The 16,950-nt window shown below is 40.5% G+C and overlaps 1 protein-coding gene across 9 annotated transcripts in view; it reads left to right on the top strand.

Annotated features, from left to right (window-relative positions):
* Positions 1 to 16,950, top strand: part of STAG3 (stromal antigen 3) — a 23,760-nt gene that overhangs the window by 4,299 nt on the left and 2,511 nt on the right. For 8 of the 9 annotated variants that reach the window (XM_025051552.1, XM_025051555.1, XM_025051551.1 and 5 more), the window contains 26 exons: positions 1,971 to 2,067; positions 2,737 to 2,813; positions 3,105 to 3,309; positions 3,739 to 3,890; positions 6,340 to 6,413; positions 7,212 to 7,335; positions 7,838 to 7,936; positions 8,141 to 8,220; positions 8,553 to 8,660; positions 8,928 to 9,042; positions 9,206 to 9,311; positions 9,499 to 9,602; positions 9,862 to 9,954; positions 10,076 to 10,165; positions 11,502 to 11,702; positions 11,822 to 11,892; positions 11,979 to 12,066; positions 12,554 to 12,634; positions 12,702 to 12,809; positions 12,954 to 13,122; positions 13,246 to 13,382; positions 14,071 to 14,172; positions 14,699 to 14,847; positions 15,095 to 15,223; positions 15,324 to 15,481; positions 16,616 to 16,790. In XM_025051552.1, the coding sequence (XP_024907320.1) occupies positions 1,971 to 2,067; positions 2,737 to 2,813; positions 3,105 to 3,309; positions 3,739 to 3,890; positions 6,340 to 6,413; positions 7,212 to 7,335; positions 7,838 to 7,936; positions 8,141 to 8,220; positions 8,553 to 8,660; positions 8,928 to 9,042; positions 9,206 to 9,311; positions 9,499 to 9,602; positions 9,862 to 9,954; positions 10,076 to 10,165; positions 11,502 to 11,702; positions 11,822 to 11,892; positions 11,979 to 12,066; positions 12,554 to 12,634; positions 12,702 to 12,809; positions 12,954 to 13,122; positions 13,246 to 13,382; positions 14,071 to 14,172; positions 14,699 to 14,847; positions 15,095 to 15,223; positions 15,324 to 15,481; positions 16,616 to 16,790 (3,092 nt within the window). The remainder of the gene's footprint in view (positions 1 to 1,970; positions 2,068 to 2,736; positions 2,814 to 3,104; positions 3,310 to 3,738; positions 3,891 to 6,339; positions 6,414 to 7,211; positions 7,336 to 7,837; positions 7,937 to 8,140; positions 8,221 to 8,552; positions 8,661 to 8,927; positions 9,043 to 9,205; positions 9,312 to 9,498; positions 9,603 to 9,861; positions 9,955 to 10,075; positions 10,166 to 11,501; positions 11,703 to 11,821; positions 11,893 to 11,978; positions 12,067 to 12,553; positions 12,635 to 12,701; positions 12,810 to 12,953; positions 13,123 to 13,245; positions 13,383 to 14,070; positions 14,173 to 14,698; positions 14,848 to 15,094; positions 15,224 to 15,323; positions 15,482 to 16,615; positions 16,791 to 16,950) is intronic. The other variant, XM_025051554.1, reaches the window with a different exon arrangement.

Raw genomic sequence — 16,950 nt, 5'->3', positions numbered from 1 at the left:
CTGATATATTTGAATTTATTGCTACTATTTTATGTGCTTACAACTTTATCTTCCCTGTTTCTTTTTTCCCTTTCCTTGCTTGGTTTTGGAATTCTACCTTCTACAAGGACCTAAGCACATTTTAATTGCAATTGGTCCTTCCAGTTTACATGCTGTTGTACAGTGTTTTAGTTCTGTCCATTCCTCTTCTCCTAGCAAATTAGATATTACCTACATTTTCATCCTTTTCTTTGTTCATCATTTCTCTTGCTGTCCAAATTTTATCCTTTAAAATTTTCTTTAGATAGACTTTATTAACAAACTCAGCTTTTGCTTATATAAAATGTCTTTACCCTGTTCTTGAAAGACTGTTTGCTGTGTATAGAATTCTAAGATGACATTTCCTTCTCTCAGCACATTAAAAAGATTATTCCACTGCTTTCTAATTTCACTTATTGCTGCTGGTAGCCAGCTATCTAAGTTAGCAGTCTAATACAACAGTTTATAAGGATGGAAACGTTCTATATCACCATTGTCTAGTATAGTATACCTTAGCCACATATGGCTAGCAAGCACTTGATATGTGGCTGGTGTGACTTAGGAACTGGATTTTAAATTTTTTAAATTTAATTTTAATAGCCAGATATGGCTAGGGGCTATTTTATTTGGACAGATCTAATTTGTAAGTGTTTTCATTTGTGTTAAATGTAAATCCTTTGTAAGTTGACCTCTTTTTTTCTGTGTTTTTTGTGTGTGTGTGTGTTATGTTTATATGATATTTTATTTGTTATGCTTGAGATCCATTAGCTTCCAGGCTCTGAGGATTGGTATCTTCCAACAACTATGGAAAATTCTTTTCAAATAGTGATTCTTCCTTGTTCTGTTATCTTCTTCTAGAATTCAATTAGACATCATTAGAACTTCTCACTCTATTCTCCATGTCTCTAAATAGCTCTTTTATTATTTCTGTTAGTCTCTGGGCTGCATTTTGGATGATTTCTTTGACTAATCTTCCAGTTCACTCATCTTCTGTTTGCTGTGCCCAATTTGCTTTTAATTTATTCATTGACATTTTAAACTTTATTATATTTTCTACAAATTTTGTTTGGCCCCTTTTAAAATTAATTGTTCTTCTACTTTCAATCTTCTTTTATTTCTTTAATCATAGTAAGCATAATTTATTATCTGTGATAACTTCAGTGTCTAAAGTCTGTGTATTTAATTATACTGTCTGTTTTTCTTGCTGATTCTTACTTTCAGTGCCTTGATTCTTTACTAGATTTTATGTGAACCACTCATTTTCCATGGAGTTCTATATGTTGGAATTCTTTGGGGCCTGGGTAGAAGGTGGGTTTTAAGAGAGGAGCCTGCATTTGCTTCTGGTAGTTTACTGGGGACACTCCAGAATCACCTTTAAGTAAATTATTCAATTGAGATTATTCTGATCATATAGGTGGTGTGGATCTGGACCGAAAATCCAGATTTGAGAGCTGGCTTATGCTTATGAATTCTCAAGGAAGAATTCTTGTTTTCTCTCCACCTCACACTAAGGTCACAACAGACTAGTTTTCTTGCTGTCCCCTTCTGACCTTTAGGTTTATTTCTCATTCTTGCTTGCATGAGGATATGACTCTTTGCAGGACCCAGCTTTATGCAGTAGTCTCCTTTGGGACTACTCTTCTTAACAAGCCCTTAGGCTCAGTCTCTTATACTCTGCATTCTTCACAGCCTTCTGGACAGAAAGTCAGGGTTCCTAGGGTTTAATAGAAACCTACAGAGCAAAAGTCATCTTGCTTATCTCTAAGGATTGCTACCTTCACTTCATTTTTAGCCTATGTGGAATTCTACTTTTCATTCCAGTCCAGCAATACATTTTAAAATATATTATTAATATTTCAATCAGAAGTTTAGATGCTTCAATTGGAAAAATATACAGGATTTCTAGTTTGTCATATTGCTATAAGTAGAAATCATCTACATTGTTTTTCTAGTCTCTGGTGGATGAGTGGCTGGAGAGCTACAAGCAAGACCAGGATGCAGGATTCCTGGAGCTTATTAACTTTTTCATCCGATCTTGTGGATGTAAAGGTAAGGAAACTTCTATCCCTTTCTAGTCTCCAACAGAAGGCTGGATGAATTTAGATGAATAGGATTAGGCATTTCTTAAATGAAAGGAGAAGGTAAAGCATGAGAAAAGTTTTACTTATTTACCCGCATTGTTGATTGGCAAATAGGGAAATGACCAATAGGAAACTATGTTGGTTTGGAAACAAGACCTTTTGCAGAAAAATAATTAATCATGGTAATAATCACAAATTTTAAAATGGACCATCAGACACCGTTTAGTCTTCCTTTCTCTAATTTTTTATTTTCTTATTCTTTATTTCTCTGCTACTTCACCACCACTGAAGCTGTGGGCCCCCAGAGGCCATGACTTAATTTATTGAGGCAGATAGTCTTAGGCACATTATATGATAAGAATCCAGAATCTGGTGTAGTTTTATTGCTTTCCTTGGTTTTTTTTTTTGTTTGTTTGGATTTTTTTAAAACTAATTTTCCACTGCTCAGTTTCTTTGGGTTTTCTAGAAGGGTTGCATTATAGCAGATGTACAATTAGATAGTAGCAGATTTCAGTCTTCTGATTTCCCACCTACGCTCTATTCAATACATTCCCTAGCTCATCTTCAGATATATATGTAAATAGTTATAGTGTCCTGTTATTTCCCTTGTAAATACCTTATCTGTTTTATTCCTTAGGCACTGTGACCCCCGAGATGTTCAAGAAGATGTCCAACTCAGAGATCATCCGGCACCTAACAGAACAGTTTAATGAGGTGGAAGAATATGACCAAGATCATCATGCCACTCTTATTTCAAAATACAAGGCTCATTACCCCTTCCTTTCTGATTCTGGGAAATAGGATATTTTTTAGAAGGAGGAGTTCAGTCTCTTGGGACCAAAAGAGACCCATTCAGATATTATCTGAATATGCCTCTAGAGTTGAGAATAGCAGGAAATGAAGTATAACAGAGATAACATCTTTATTATACTATTGGGTTTTGACATCTACGATCCCTGTGGCCTGGTAATAACTTTCCCATCCTTTTCATAAACCCTTCTTTAGGACTCAGGAGACTATCCCCTGACAGCTCCAGGTCCATCCTGGAAGAAGTTCCAGGGAAGTTTTTGTGAATTTGTGAGGACATTGGTCTACCAGTGCCAGTACAGCCTCCTTTATGATGGCTTCCCTATGGACAACCTCATTTCCCTGCTCACTGGCCTCTCGGACTCCCAAGTCCGTGCCTTCCGTCACACTAGCACCCTGGCTGGTGAGCATTCGTTTTTACTCTATAAATATTTTCCTGGGGATTGGTTGGACTTTTTTTCTGTTTTCCAGTTCTGGATCTTCTTTCCTAGCTGCACTTTAGGTCTTTATTTCAAGGCCATAGTTCTTTTATCCCAAACCCAATTTCGTTTCTTTCTAGTGGATTTGTAAAAAGGGGTGGAATACAGTGACAGTTTCCAGCTATAGCATGTTTCTCATAGCTCACCATTGGGAATATACTGAGGATTAAAAAAAAGCCCAAAAGAGTTAGGGAGAAAAAAACTGCACTCCAGAACAATAAGTCTGGGGATTTGATAGTCACCCTGCTCTAGCTTTTCATTTTCACTGCCCTTTATTCTCTTCTCTTTTGAACCTCCTCTCCCTTCCTTGACTTAAATAATGGTTTCCTTATCTTGTTTTTCCTGACTCAAAGCCATGAAGCTAATGACCTCTCTGGTAAGAGTTGCCCTCCAACTGAGTTTGCACAAAGACAACAATCAACGTCAGTATGAGGCTGAACGAAACAAGGGGCCAGAACAGAGAGCACCTGAGCGGCTGGAGAGCCTGTTGGAGAAACGCAAAGAGGTGAGAAGTGTGTACCCTGCCTCTTTTCGTCTCTCTTTCCTAGCTTCTATCCACTGCTGCCAAAGCTCACCTTATCAGTCCCCAAGGACTTCTCTCTGGTAAGACACAGGTCCCCAAGCAACCTTTCAGATCATTAATAATGGATGCTCTCAATAGTTTATAGACCCATTCTGTCAGAGATTATTGCATGCTCATCTTGTTTTTGGGATGTGGGCTCAATTATTATCATTTCTAATTTAGAGTAAAATTTAGAATTCTCTATACCACTTTTTCTCAGTTTCCATTATCTCCATTCGTTATTAGAAGTGTTTAAGAGTTGTGCCTGCACCTATGCAAGAAGTTAAGTTTTGACTTTCCTGTCAAGTGTACAGTATACAGGTCACCATAGGAGTACTAAAGGCCAACCACTGATGGGGGAAGCCAAGTGTTTAAGGAATGGAAGGGACACAGGCCTTTCAGTCACTCTTGAGTTTAATTCCTGTTCCAGTTAGCTACTAGATCTATGGCCTTATGTAACACCTCTAAACTTCAGTCTCCTTTTCTTTAAAAAAGAGGGATAATTCTACTTTTTTATGAAGATAAAATGAGATGTTGAGTAAATTGCTTAGCCTACCACATAGTAGGTATTTGCTTTGTTTCCTTTTAAACTTAAAAAATACCACCGCAGGACATAAACCCTAACAAAATCATTTGCACTGATTAAACCTTCAAATAGCTATGTCTATCATGAGATAGACTCTGGTCCCCCCTACACACATAGACACTCTACTTCGGCACCTGAGACTCCCCCACTATGAGGTTGCAGGACTCACCATGTCTAACTGTACCAATTGACTTTTCCTAGGCCTCTCCAAAGATTTCACTGCTAAATCATTAGAGAAGGAAACTTTAAACTTCTCTCATTCTCTTTTTCTGTTTTCACTGTCATTATGCTCTTAAACCTTATGTATATTCTATCTTGAATCTTATATACACTAGTGTGTCCTTTTTTTAATTTCTCTAGGTTCTTGCCTCATCAATTATTATTCCCGTTTTTGTCTTTAATCTTTCTCTCCCCACTCTTTTCTCCACTTATAGATAGGCCCTTGAATCTTTCCTTCATTTTTCTCCTCCATGAGCTATTCCATCTCTATCCTTTTAGAAGGTTTTTCCTTACTTTCTTAGTATCCAGCTCTATCCTTTTTGCTGCCTAGCTTCTCTCTTCATTTTTCTTTGAAATTATTCTCAAACCAGTGACTTCTTAATCCTTATAGCCAATGGCCTTTTCTCAATCTTCCTTTTCCAAACTTCTATAGAATTTGGTACTGATGACCCACCTTTCTCCTACCCTCCTTCATCTCCTTTTTCTTTTAAATATGAACTTTTTCAAACAGAAAAAGGCATTGGTAGAATGAACACTACATACAAATTACCTAGATTTAACATTTTACCGTATTTGTTTCATTTATTTTTTTCCATTTTATGGTAAGTTATGGACATGTTGGTATTTCAACCTAATGACTTAAATATGTCCTCTAAAAGATGACATGTTTCTACATAATTTCAGTACCATTTTCACATCCAAAAATATTAAGAATGATTCGCTAATAGTTGCTAATTCCAATTTATATTAAAATTTCCTCATTTGTTCCCCAAATACTTTTTATATATGATTAGTTCCAAACAGGATTTAATTAAAGACTATGTGTTACGTTTGGTTGTTGTGTTTCTTGTTGCTTTTAATCTTATTGAACCTTTGCGTCCTCCCATTTTCTCCCAATATATTGATTTATTGAAGAGTAAGGGTAGTTAGTTGTCTTTAAGAATGTTCCATTTTAATTCTGCTTCCCTATAATTCTTGTAATTTTCCCTATAATTCTATTTCCTTCGTATCTGTTATTCATCTAGTCTAGGATTTCTTAATAGTGACACTATTGACATTGGGAGGCTGTCCTGGCATTGCAGGATGTTTAGCAGCATCCTTGGCCTCTCTCTACTGGATGGCAGTAGTAACGCCTAGTAGTGACAACCAAAAATGTCTCACACATTACTAAATGTCCCCTGGGGGTCCCCAGTTGAGAACCACTGGTCTACTCTTTTCCTTCTTTTTCTTTTTTTGCTACGTCCACTTCTTCTGTCAAACAAACTGCATTTATTAAAATTTAATTTTCCAAGTGTTAGTCAAAAACATATGTAACTAGCAGCTAAGGCCTCTGAATAGCAAAAGATAGTCAAAAGAGTCAGATATAGAAGGGATATTATCTTTTCAGACACAAAGAAACCTGAAAGGTATTGGTTGACTATACAGTTTCTTCCAGAATTAGGTTTAAAAGGGAACATAGGATACCAAAAGTTCAGACTGTGTCCTGTAATAAATAGGAAGTAGGTGGAAGCCATACATTTCTATATTTTTGTGGCTTTATATTGTTGGGGTACAAGAGAGATTGACCTGTTCCTCCTTGTCCTCCAGCTCCAAGAGCATCAAGAGGAGATTGAGGGGATGATGAATGCCCTCTTCAGGGGTGTCTTCGTACATCGATACAGGTAAGTTAATGGGTTCCTTTTGTCAAAGTGGCTGGTTCTTGGTTACAGAAACTGTAGAAGTAACAAAGTCCCCTCCTAACTCAGGAGTTATTTGGTTAGCCCAGAACTAATGCAATTGGAGCAAAAACTAAGAAATATTTCAAATTAATAAGGTTTAGTTTCTCTCCACTTACAAAGGATCTTGTAAGCTCTTCTGGGAGAGAAAATAAGAGGATAAGGCATTGCTGAGTATTCTTTTGCTCCAACTTTGCCCAAGACCTTCGCTTTTCCATCTTCCTGGGGCTAGGGACTTGACAAGAGCAGACAGCCAAAAGGCAAGGCTTTTCTGAGGGTGTGCATCTTGGCCAGCCTCTTCCTAATCCAGTCTGCTGTTTCACTGTGCTAAAAGCAGTGAGTTTTATACTGTTTAAAGAACTGGTAGAATTAAGTTAAAAAGAGTATCTATATTTCCTGTTCTTATCTAGGTTTCATCCTTTGTCTTTTTAGAACCTTTCGGCTGCTTTAACCTTTTCTTGAAGTAGAATTAAAACACATACATTGGTCGACAGTTAAATTAACTTCCAAAATTAGTTTTTAAAAGGGTCAGTGGAGGATAAGTTCAACTATTTTATGGGCTGGTTATAGAAAGAAAATGTTTATTTTTTTTATATTGTATTTACATTGTAGGAGGAAATGAAAGGTATGGTACATGGTTTAGTGAAGAAAATAAATTCTTATATGACAGGGAGATTATTTGGTAGGATGGAAAATGAGTTTGGAGAGAAGGTTATAAAAGTCAATTTATTCTTCTGTGTTTAGGGATGTCCTTCCTGAGATCCGTGCTATCTGCATCGAGGAGATTGGGTCTTGGATGCAAAGCTACAGTACCTCCTTCCTCACTGACAGCTATTTAAAATATATTGGCTGGACCCTGCATGATAAGGTGAGAGTTGAGTCAGTCTCCTTTCCCCTATTCCCCTCATCCTTTTTTCTGCCCTAGGATACTTCAGCTTTACCTGGTCCTGCCACTTAGGTGTTTCACTAGTGATCAGTGATTAACCCATCAAGACACTGAACCTCGAAACTTCCCCAGTATTAGAGAAGGCAGGATAAGGTAGAAGAAAGACCTATCCAGGAAATGAAATACCTCAAAACTAGAGTAGAGGGAAGAAAGACCTTACCTATGAAAAGGCAAGAACATTATTGATGGGTTGGTACAGGTGCTAGAGTGGTAATCAGAACATCCTTTTCATCATAATTGCTAAATTCTGCTGTAATTCTTTTGTTTTTTAAGTAAGAAGACAACTGTTCATTATCTTTGAGGTATCTCAGAATCCTTGGTATAGGGGACACCTAGGCCCAGAATGAGTAATCTGAGAGGGAAGTATGGAGGCCCAGAGGGTGAGTAGAGGAGTAGTCAGTTATACTTTCATTTTCCTCACTAGCATCGAGAAGTCCGTCTGAAGTGCCTGAAGGCTCTCAAAGGACTGTATAGCAACCGGGACTTAACTACACGCCTGGAGCTCTTTACTAGCCGCTTCAAGGTGAAATTGGGACAGTATTCCTGTGCTTGGCTCTTCTGGTTCCTGTTTCCCCACCTCATCTTTCCATTTCTATTGCTCTTATGTATCTATAAGTATCCCAGCATCTGCTTCTACATCCTCTCTTTAGGAATCTCTCATTCTAAGAGAATACAATTTGGGGGATGGACACAGGTGAGGTTTTGACCAATGTTGTCTTTCCTGCAGGACCGGATGGTTTCCATGGTCATGGACCGAGAGTATGATGTGGCAGTGGAGGCCGTCAGGTTGCTAATACTTATCCTTAAGTAAGTCCTGGGAAGTGGGGAAGCAGGCATCTTAGACTTTTAACTTTCCAGCATCAGACAAACTCTTCCAGAGTCCTGTCCCTCCACCTAGCATAGGTTGACTCTTCCTTATGTACAGGTTGAAAGACAGAGGTCATTCCTGAATTGCAAGATCTCCAGGGGAAAATTTCCTATCTTCTCTAACTCTCCATACTCCTCTGTCTTCCACTCTTCATTTAAAAGTTATTTGTGAGTTAATCCTCGTTGTTTTTGCCTCTTTTTGTTTCTAGCCTTAGTTGTCCCAGAAGACTACCTCCATATCTACCTGATCTTCTTTCTCCTTTTTTTGGCAGGAACATGGAAGGGGTGCTGACAGATGCTGACTGTGAGAGTATCTATCCTGTTGTATACGCCTCTAATCGAGCCCTGGCCTCTGCTGCAGGGGAATTTCTGTACTGGAAGTGAGTAGGGCTCCCTTCATTTGTTCTTCTAACACCATTCTCTTGTTTTCTCTCCCTCATCTACTGCTGCCCTTCCTAAGAACTCCACATACCTATTAAAGTCTTTCTTAGGATCTCTTTTTCCCCTTCAACTCCTTGGGGCTTCCTTTAGCTCTGTACCTCTTTTTCCTTTATACCTCTCCTTGGATTGTTTCTTCCCTCCATGGTGATGATTCTACTCCTTATTTCTTTCTGTGCTGTGCCTTTTCCTTGTGTCCATTCTACCAGGCTCTTTTACCCTGAGTGTGAGACGAGAACAGTGGGTGGGAGAGAGCGACGCCGAAGTCCACGTGCCCAGAAGACTTTCTTCCACCTTCTGCTGTCCTTCTTTGTGGAGAGTGAGGTGACGTATAGGAAGGAGCTGTTTGGTTATTGTGCATAAGACCTGCAGGTAGAGAAGGGTGGGAGCTGGCACTACAGGAAAGAGAGCTATGGTTTATCATTAGTTAACTTCCTAGAGTTTTTTAATTTGACTTCAGTAATTTAATGTGTACCTCCTTCCACAGCTCCATAACCATGCTGCTTACTTAGTAGACAGCCTGTGGGACTGTGCGGGGTCTCAGCTGAAGGACTGGGAGAGTCTGACAAGTTTGCTACTGGAGAAGGACCAGAGTACGTGTGTCACATGGTAGCTGGGGGTCAGGGGGTACCTTTCACCTCCTAGTAGGAAATGAGATTTCTTTCCTGTCTTGTAAGAGGTAGAGTTGTAATGGATAGTAGAGTGTGAGGGTGGGGGAGGACGTGGAGATAGAGGGTGGCTAATTCATGGTTCTGTGTCTCCATCCTTCTGCCAACCCAGACCTGGGCGATGTGCAGGAGAGCACGCTGATAGAAATCCTTGTGTCCAGTGTCCGGCAAGCTTCAGAGGGTCACCCCCCTGTTGGGCGGGTCACTGGGAGGAAGGTATGGCATGAGGGGTAGGTTGGGTTGATTGAAAATATTAAATCCAGACATATTGTCTATTCTTATCCTCAAGTCTTGGCTTAGGGTGCCCCTTCCTCTGCCCCTCAAAGAATTCCATTTCAAGAAGGAAAAAAAACCTGAAGGGAGCTGCTGGATTCCTTCCTGGGCAGATAAGATGGGGTGGACGGATACACGTATACACTCTCTAGACCCAGTTTTTCTCTATACCTTTCCCACACCCCCAAATGACTAATTCCAGGGCTTAACCCTTAAAGAACGTAAGATCCAAGCAGATGACAAGGTGAAGCTGACTGAGCACCTCATTCCCCTGCTACCCCAGCTCCTGGCCAAGGTAGAGCTGCCCCACTGTTAAGCATGTGGGAATGGGAGGGTGAAAGAAAACGGCCTCTAATGAGGAATAGGAGTAAGAATTAGCAGTACATTAGCTAATAACTCGGTCTCACTCACCACAGTTCTCAGCTGATGCAGAGAAGGTTGCTCCCCTGCTTCAGCTTCTCAACTACTTTGACCTCAACATCTACTGCACCAGGCGCTTAGAGAAGGTGAGGAGGAAGAAAGATATATTTCCTCTACCTTGTTTCCCTGCTAGGGCCAAAGGTTCTACTGCCAGTATCTGGTTCTCAAGAACATGGGTTTCAGAAAAATCAGTAAGTCTTCCCTTTCTTAGGTATCTTATTCTTGAAGTTTAATGCTTTCAACCCTCTTTCTTTTCATTTTTTAAAATAATTTTTTATTTATAGTTGACATACAATATTGTGTTAGTTTCAGGTGTACAAATAGTGATTAGACATTTATATAACTTACGAAGTGATCACCCTGATAAATCTAGTAGCCATCTGACACCATGCATAGTTATTACAGTAGTATTCATTGTACTCCCTATGCTATGCTTTACGTCCCTGTGACTATTTTGTAACTACCAATTTGTACTTCTTAATCCTTTCCCGTTTTTACCCACTCCCCCAACACCCCTTCCATCTGGCAACCACCAAAATGTTCTCTGCATCTATGAATTCTGTTTTGTTTACTTATTTAGTTTTTTAGATTCCAGATGTAAGTGAAATCATATGTATTTGTCTTTCTCTGACTTATTTTACTTAGCACAATATTCTCTAGGTCCATCCACATTGTAATATGTAGCAAGATTCTATTCTTGTTTATAGCTGAGTAATATTCCATCATGTATGTATGTATGTATGTAGGTTTGTATGTATGTATGTAAGTACATATATACTACTTCTTTATCCATTCACCTATTGATGGACACTTAGGTTGCTTTCATATCTTGGCTATTGTAAATAATGATGCAGTGAACATATGGATGCGTATATCTTTTCGAATTCGTGTTTTAGTTTCTTCAAATAAATACCCAGAAGTGGAATTACTGGGTCCTTCTTTGTCTCCTGTTATAGCCTTTGTTTTACAGATTTTGTCTGGTATAGTATAAGTATTGCTACTCCAGCTTTTTGTTTGTGTTTTCATTTCCATGAAATTTTCATGAAATATCTTTTTCCATCCCTCACTTTCAGTCTGTGTGTGTCTTTCAACCTAAAGTGAGTCTCTTTTAGGCAGCATATGTAAGGGTCTTGTTTCTTACCCAGCCACCCTATTGGAGCATTTAGTCCATTTAAAGTAATTATTGATAGATGTATAGTAGTTTTTTTATAATCATATTTTTATAATCATATTTTTTATTTTTTTTCTCATAAAAAGCCTTTGACATTTCTTGTATTGCTGGTTTGGTGATGATGAATTCCTTTAACTTTTTCTTGTCTGAGATCAACCCTGTTTCTTATCTCTCCCAGCTGAACTCTCCTCCAGAAGAGTTGTGTTCCCCACCTCCCCAACACTAGTTTCTCCCACTTTTTTTTCTCTCAGCACCTGGAGCTGTTCTTGCAGCAACTCCAGGAGGTAGTGGTGAAGCATGCAGAGCCAGTGGTGCTTGAGGCTGGAGCTCACGCCCTCTATCTGCTCTGTAATCCTGAGTTCACGTTCTTTAGCCGGGTGGACTTTGCCCGCAGCCAATTGGTAGATCTGCTGACTGACCGCTTCCAGCAAGAACTTGAAGAGCTGCTGCAGGTAGGAACTGGGGCTGAATGACAGGACACCCCAAACTCAGGTGGGAATAGGCCACAGATGGGGACATGAATCTATGAGTTCTTGGGAAAAGCTCATTGTGGACCTTCTTTCTTCCTCAGTCATCCTTCCTAGATGAGGATGAGGTGTACAGTCTGACAGCCACTCTGAAGCGCCTCTCTGCCTTTTACAAGTGAGCAGCTCCTTTGATTTCTCCTGGTGTCTGTGGAATTGATTCTGTTCTGGTTTAACTTTCCTTCTTCTCCCTCCCCCCTCAAGTGCTCATGACCTAACACGCTGGGAGCTCTACGAACCATGCTACCGACTCCTCCGGAAGGCTGTGGACACAGGAGAGATTCCTCACCAGGCAAGTAGACAAGTTAGAGAAATGGAGGCAGAGAGGAGTTTTTAAGGGCCATGTGTCCTAGGTGGCCAGTTCTCCCAGGCAATTCCAGTCCCAGGAATATGGAGTAGACACAAGGGAGGAAGATCATGTGTATGTCATTCCTCCATTCCACTCTTGGAAGGTGAACTGTACTTTCCAGTGCCTGAAAACAACCATTTTCTCTGGTTTCCTGGTAGTCAAGGATATATTGAGACTTCAAATAAACTTAGGAGAGGTGATAGTTTTACCCAGGATAAAGTCCTCTGAAGATTATCCGGAATCACTTCTTTTCCACTATAAAAGGAATCAGTTCTCCCCTAATCTTATTTTCTCTCTTCTTCACTGCTTTTATCTCTTCATTGCTTTGTATGTGCCTGCCTATCTCCCTCTCTTCTTCCTCTTTCACTCTCTATCTGCCCCCTTACTCTCCTGACTCATCTGTTGTTTTTGTAATATTTGATCGTTACAGGTGATCCTGCCAGCTCTGACTCTTGTCTATTTTTCCATCCTCTGGACACTAACCCACCTTTCTGGATCAGGTGCTTCCCAGGTGAATATGGGTCTAAGTAGGGGGAACAGGAATAAAGGAGCATGTGTCTTTATTCTTCCCCCTGAAGCCACTGTCTCCACAGAAGCAGCTGTTGAACTTGAAAGGCAGAATGGTGGCCTTCTGTGAACTTTGCCAGAGCTGCCTCTCAGATGTGGATCCTGAGATCCAGGAGCAAGTGAGTGTTTTCTCAAGTGGGAACAAGGAGACAAGTCTTGCCCCATAGTCTGAGGAATCCCCTTTCTAAAGAGAAATTAGCTGTGTAATTTTGGTCTTGGTCAATGTTCTATTTTTTTTAAGCATTCTTTAATTTTCCCAACAGGCTTTCGTCTTATTAAGTGATCTACTTCTCATCTTCAGCCCTCAGATGACTGTAGGGGGACGTGATTTCCTTAGGCCCCTTGTCTTTCTTCCTGAAGCCACTCTCCAGTCTGAGCTAGCCAGCTTCCTCATGGACCACGTCTTCATCCAGCCTGGAGAACTGGGCGGGGGTACAGGGACTCTATACCTGGGGCTCAGGAAGGGTCTGGATCTTGGGCCTGCCTCAGGCACAGAGGGCAAGAGGCCTAACTCTTTGATTCTAATATTTCTGTTCTGCATTTGATATGAGCCAGGTCATTCCCAAGAGGACCATTTACAGATAGAGCAGTTGCACCAGCGGCGCCGCCTCCTTGCTGGGTTCTGCAAGCTGTTACTTTATGGGGTGCTGGAGATGGATGCAGCTTCAGATGTTTTCAAACATTATAACAAGGTACAGTGAGGCATATAGTGTATGACTACAGACACTGTAGCACTACAAAAAGGGTGGGGGAGATGATGATATCAGGCTTAAAGGCAAAATTGGAGGGAAAGGACAATAGGAGTTTAGAATAAAGAGACAAATTTATTAAAGCGGAAATATCTTACTCTTATCCAGAAATTTTTTTTTTTTTCTGTGAACCCAGTCAATGGAATAGGGTAATGTAAGAATGAAGAAAAAGAATGGAAGAGGGATCAATTTTCACAAGATACCTAAATGTGTACCTCAGTTTCCTCAACCCACCATTATATTGTATTGGTGCCACGCACCATTTCAAACAGTAAGGACACAGCAATGAACATAATAGACAAAAGTTCCTGCTTCATGGAGCTTTTGTTTTAGTGGGGTGAGGCAAATAATGAAGGCTTCAATGCTGGATAAGAGTGGGTACTGGCAGGCTTACTATTCTTCTCCAAGAAATGGGCTCAGGGCAGAGTTTCTTCCCTTACTGGTTTGCCTAAAGTGATTTGTTTTGGGCTTTGTACCTGTTAGCCAGAGTTGAAGTCTAGTCTCACTTAAATTCGTGTTTCCCTGCCTAAGTCACTTCTGGAAGGAGACTTAATTAGGAATGTGAAGAAAGAAGCAAAACAGAAACAGTCTTTTCCTGTGGTCAAACACTAATCCATTTCCTCTCTCTCAGTTTTACAATGACTATGGTGACATTATCAAGGAAACGTTAACAAGAGCGAGACAGATTGACCGAAGTCATTGTTCCCGAATCCTGCTGCTGAGCCTCAAGCAGGTACTCCCTTTTGCTTACAGAGCTTTAAATCTATGACATGCGCTCCCTGTAGTTTAAACTCATATTAACACCTGGCCATTTAGGATGTGAGATCCTTAAGAGCAGGAACTTTCTAATTTATTTTGACTGTTACTTTACACGACAGTTTCCTTCATAACTAGTAGACCCATAGAAAGTAATTTTTAACTGACTGGGTAGTTTCCACCCCAACTTGATAGAAATTCAACTTAGGAGCACCAACAATAAAGTGATAGGAAATTCCTAATTCTTTTCTAATTTGTTCTCTCTCAGACTCCTTTGGTTACTACAGACATTTTTATTGTTACAGAGCAGGAGTGAATACTGTCTCTGCTGCAGGGGGTTGAGGGTTGGGGCAGTATCCCAAGAGGAAAGAAAGAATGAAAGTAGGTAGCAGGTGGCATCCTGAGCCCTTTAGATTTTCTAGGCAAAGAAGGGAATACCCTACCTTTCTCTGTTTCCACCTTGTTCCTCCCTCTCCCAAATGCACCATGTCTCCTGGACACAGTTGTACACAGAACTGCTGCAAGAACAGGGGCCCCAGGACCTGAATGAGCTTCCAGCCTTCATTGAGATGAGGGACTTGGCCCGAAGGTTTGCCCTGAGCTTTGGACCCCAGCAGCTACAGAACCGTGACCTTATAGTCATGCTACACAAGTAAGACAATATTGGTTGGAAGTCAATGCGCTTGAATTTTCCTAAGAGGGCTGAGCTAAAGGCTCTGTGCAGGGAGAGTTGAGAATAAGATCTTGGAGGGAAGATAAGCATGTTGAGAAATAGCAATCAGGTTGGCAGGTTGGTAACCCTGGGAGACAAGCTGGGGATAGAAGGAGGGTACACTTGGATAATCCTGGGAAAGAAGTAGGAAGGGACTATCTTCCTAAAATAATTCTGCTCAACCAAGGGAAGGCATCAAGTTCTCCTTGTCTGAGCTTCCTCCAACTGGCTCCTCCGGTCAGCCCCCAAACCTAGCATTCCTGGAGCTCCTTTCAGAGTTCTCCCCTCGACTCTTCCATCAGGACAAGAAGCTACTGTAAGTTTATAGGTGGGTGGATAAAGAAGTGGATTAGGGAAGAAGGGCATGGTGAGGACCCACTGATGACTTCAGCCTCTTCATCCCACCCCTTCCTTAGATTGTCCTACCTGGAGAAGTGTCTGCAGCGTGTCTCCCAGGCACCGGGCCATCCCTGGGGTCCAGTCACCACCTATTGCCACTCCCTCAGCCCTGTAGAGAACACAGCAGAGGCTAGCCCTCAGGGCTACCCCCACTCCAAGAAGAGGCGTATTGAAGGTAAAATTCTGTGTGTGTGTGTTGTATATATGGATATCAGGGTCTCTAGCACTACTATTATTGCCACTACCTAGATAAGCAGCATATAATCTTTTGTCTCCTTCAAACTTTTGCCTTTGGTTAAATTAAATAAAAACATTTTATTGAGCATCTGCTATCTTTAAAGGTACTCATTTTTTCAAAGTTTATTTAGCCAACTAAAAATAGCAAACCTCTATGGAAAATGAATTCAAAACTAACGATAAACCCAAAGATTACACCATTAATAGGCTGGAGAGATTAGGAGGATCTACCTGGGGGTCCAGGGTTTCTTCTCTGGGGCATGGGTATGGTTCTTTCCTTTTGTCTGTAGCCCTCTGTTTAAACCAGTAGCAGCTCACTTTGTGGGTTATTGGTTTCAGAATACAAACCTGGCCATGGAGGGCAGAGAGGGTAATGGGGGTATGAATATTTACAGTTGGCAGATACCGATATCAGTTTGACTCATGTTTTAAAACAATAATACCTGGGTTTTCTGAGTCATTTTTGACTCTTTCTCCTCATCTACCTTCTCAGATTTTTGCAGAATAGAGATGCTTAACATTTTGAGCTTTAGGCCCTCCACTTACCCTTTATGTCAGCACTATGCTGACATTGCAGTCATCTCATTTTTTTCTGGCTTCTTGAAAATCCATTCTTCCATTTTTCTGTTCCTACCCCTAATACTTCCATCCTAGCTTCAGGTCCCAAAACTCTCATTGCCATTTTAAGCTTTTTCTCACCACAAAAATCTTGAATGAACAGGACCTCAGATATCTTCATTGATTAGTTGAGACCTCTCTTTGGGGAGTCCAATCCTTTCTCACATTTGTGTTCAAATGTTACTATTCCTCTGTGAAAATTTATATCTTTTTTCATCTTGTTTTCTAAGCTGTGTAGTAAGTTTTTCTTGGACAAGTCCTAGATATAATTCTATAAGCCTAACTTTTAGCACATAGGGCTATGCTCATATTTTAGTCATAACATAATGAGGCTATCTAGTTTTTCTATTCGTGTTAACTTTCCCTAAACAATTCCTAGGCAGGTCTTGAAAAAGTAAAAATGCTTGTGGCTGTACTTGGTCTACAATTAGTATATGCATCTGCATCTTTGCAGGCTCCTCCAGGCAACACAGAGAGGACACCTCTTCATCCCAGGAGGAAAGCCTACCTTTGAACAGCATCCTACCCACACCTACCCTCACCTCCACAGCTGTGAAGAATAGGCAGCCCCTGGGGGGCTTGGAAGAGATAGAAGAAGAAGGCGGCTCAGAATCAAAGTTTACCCAAGGGTGAAGGTTGAAGGGGGGAAGAATCTGGATGTCTGATTTCTCAGTTTGGTGTCTTACCATCTCCAACTTGCTGTTTCTGTTCTGTCCTCTTCTGCAGTACTCCCTCATTCTTGGGTTCTTCAATCCTTTTCCATTTTTTTAGCTTTATGTTTTCTCTTTT

This window comes from Pteropus alecto, unplaced genomic scaffold (genome assembly GCF_000325575.1).
Source record: "Pteropus alecto unplaced genomic scaffold, ASM32557v1 scaffold68, whole genome shotgun sequence".
Taxonomy (NCBI): domain Eukaryota; kingdom Metazoa; phylum Chordata; class Mammalia; order Chiroptera; family Pteropodidae; genus Pteropus; species Pteropus alecto.
The sequence above is the reverse complement of the archived record's forward strand: the minus strand, read 5'-3'. Positions and strand labels throughout refer to the sequence as shown.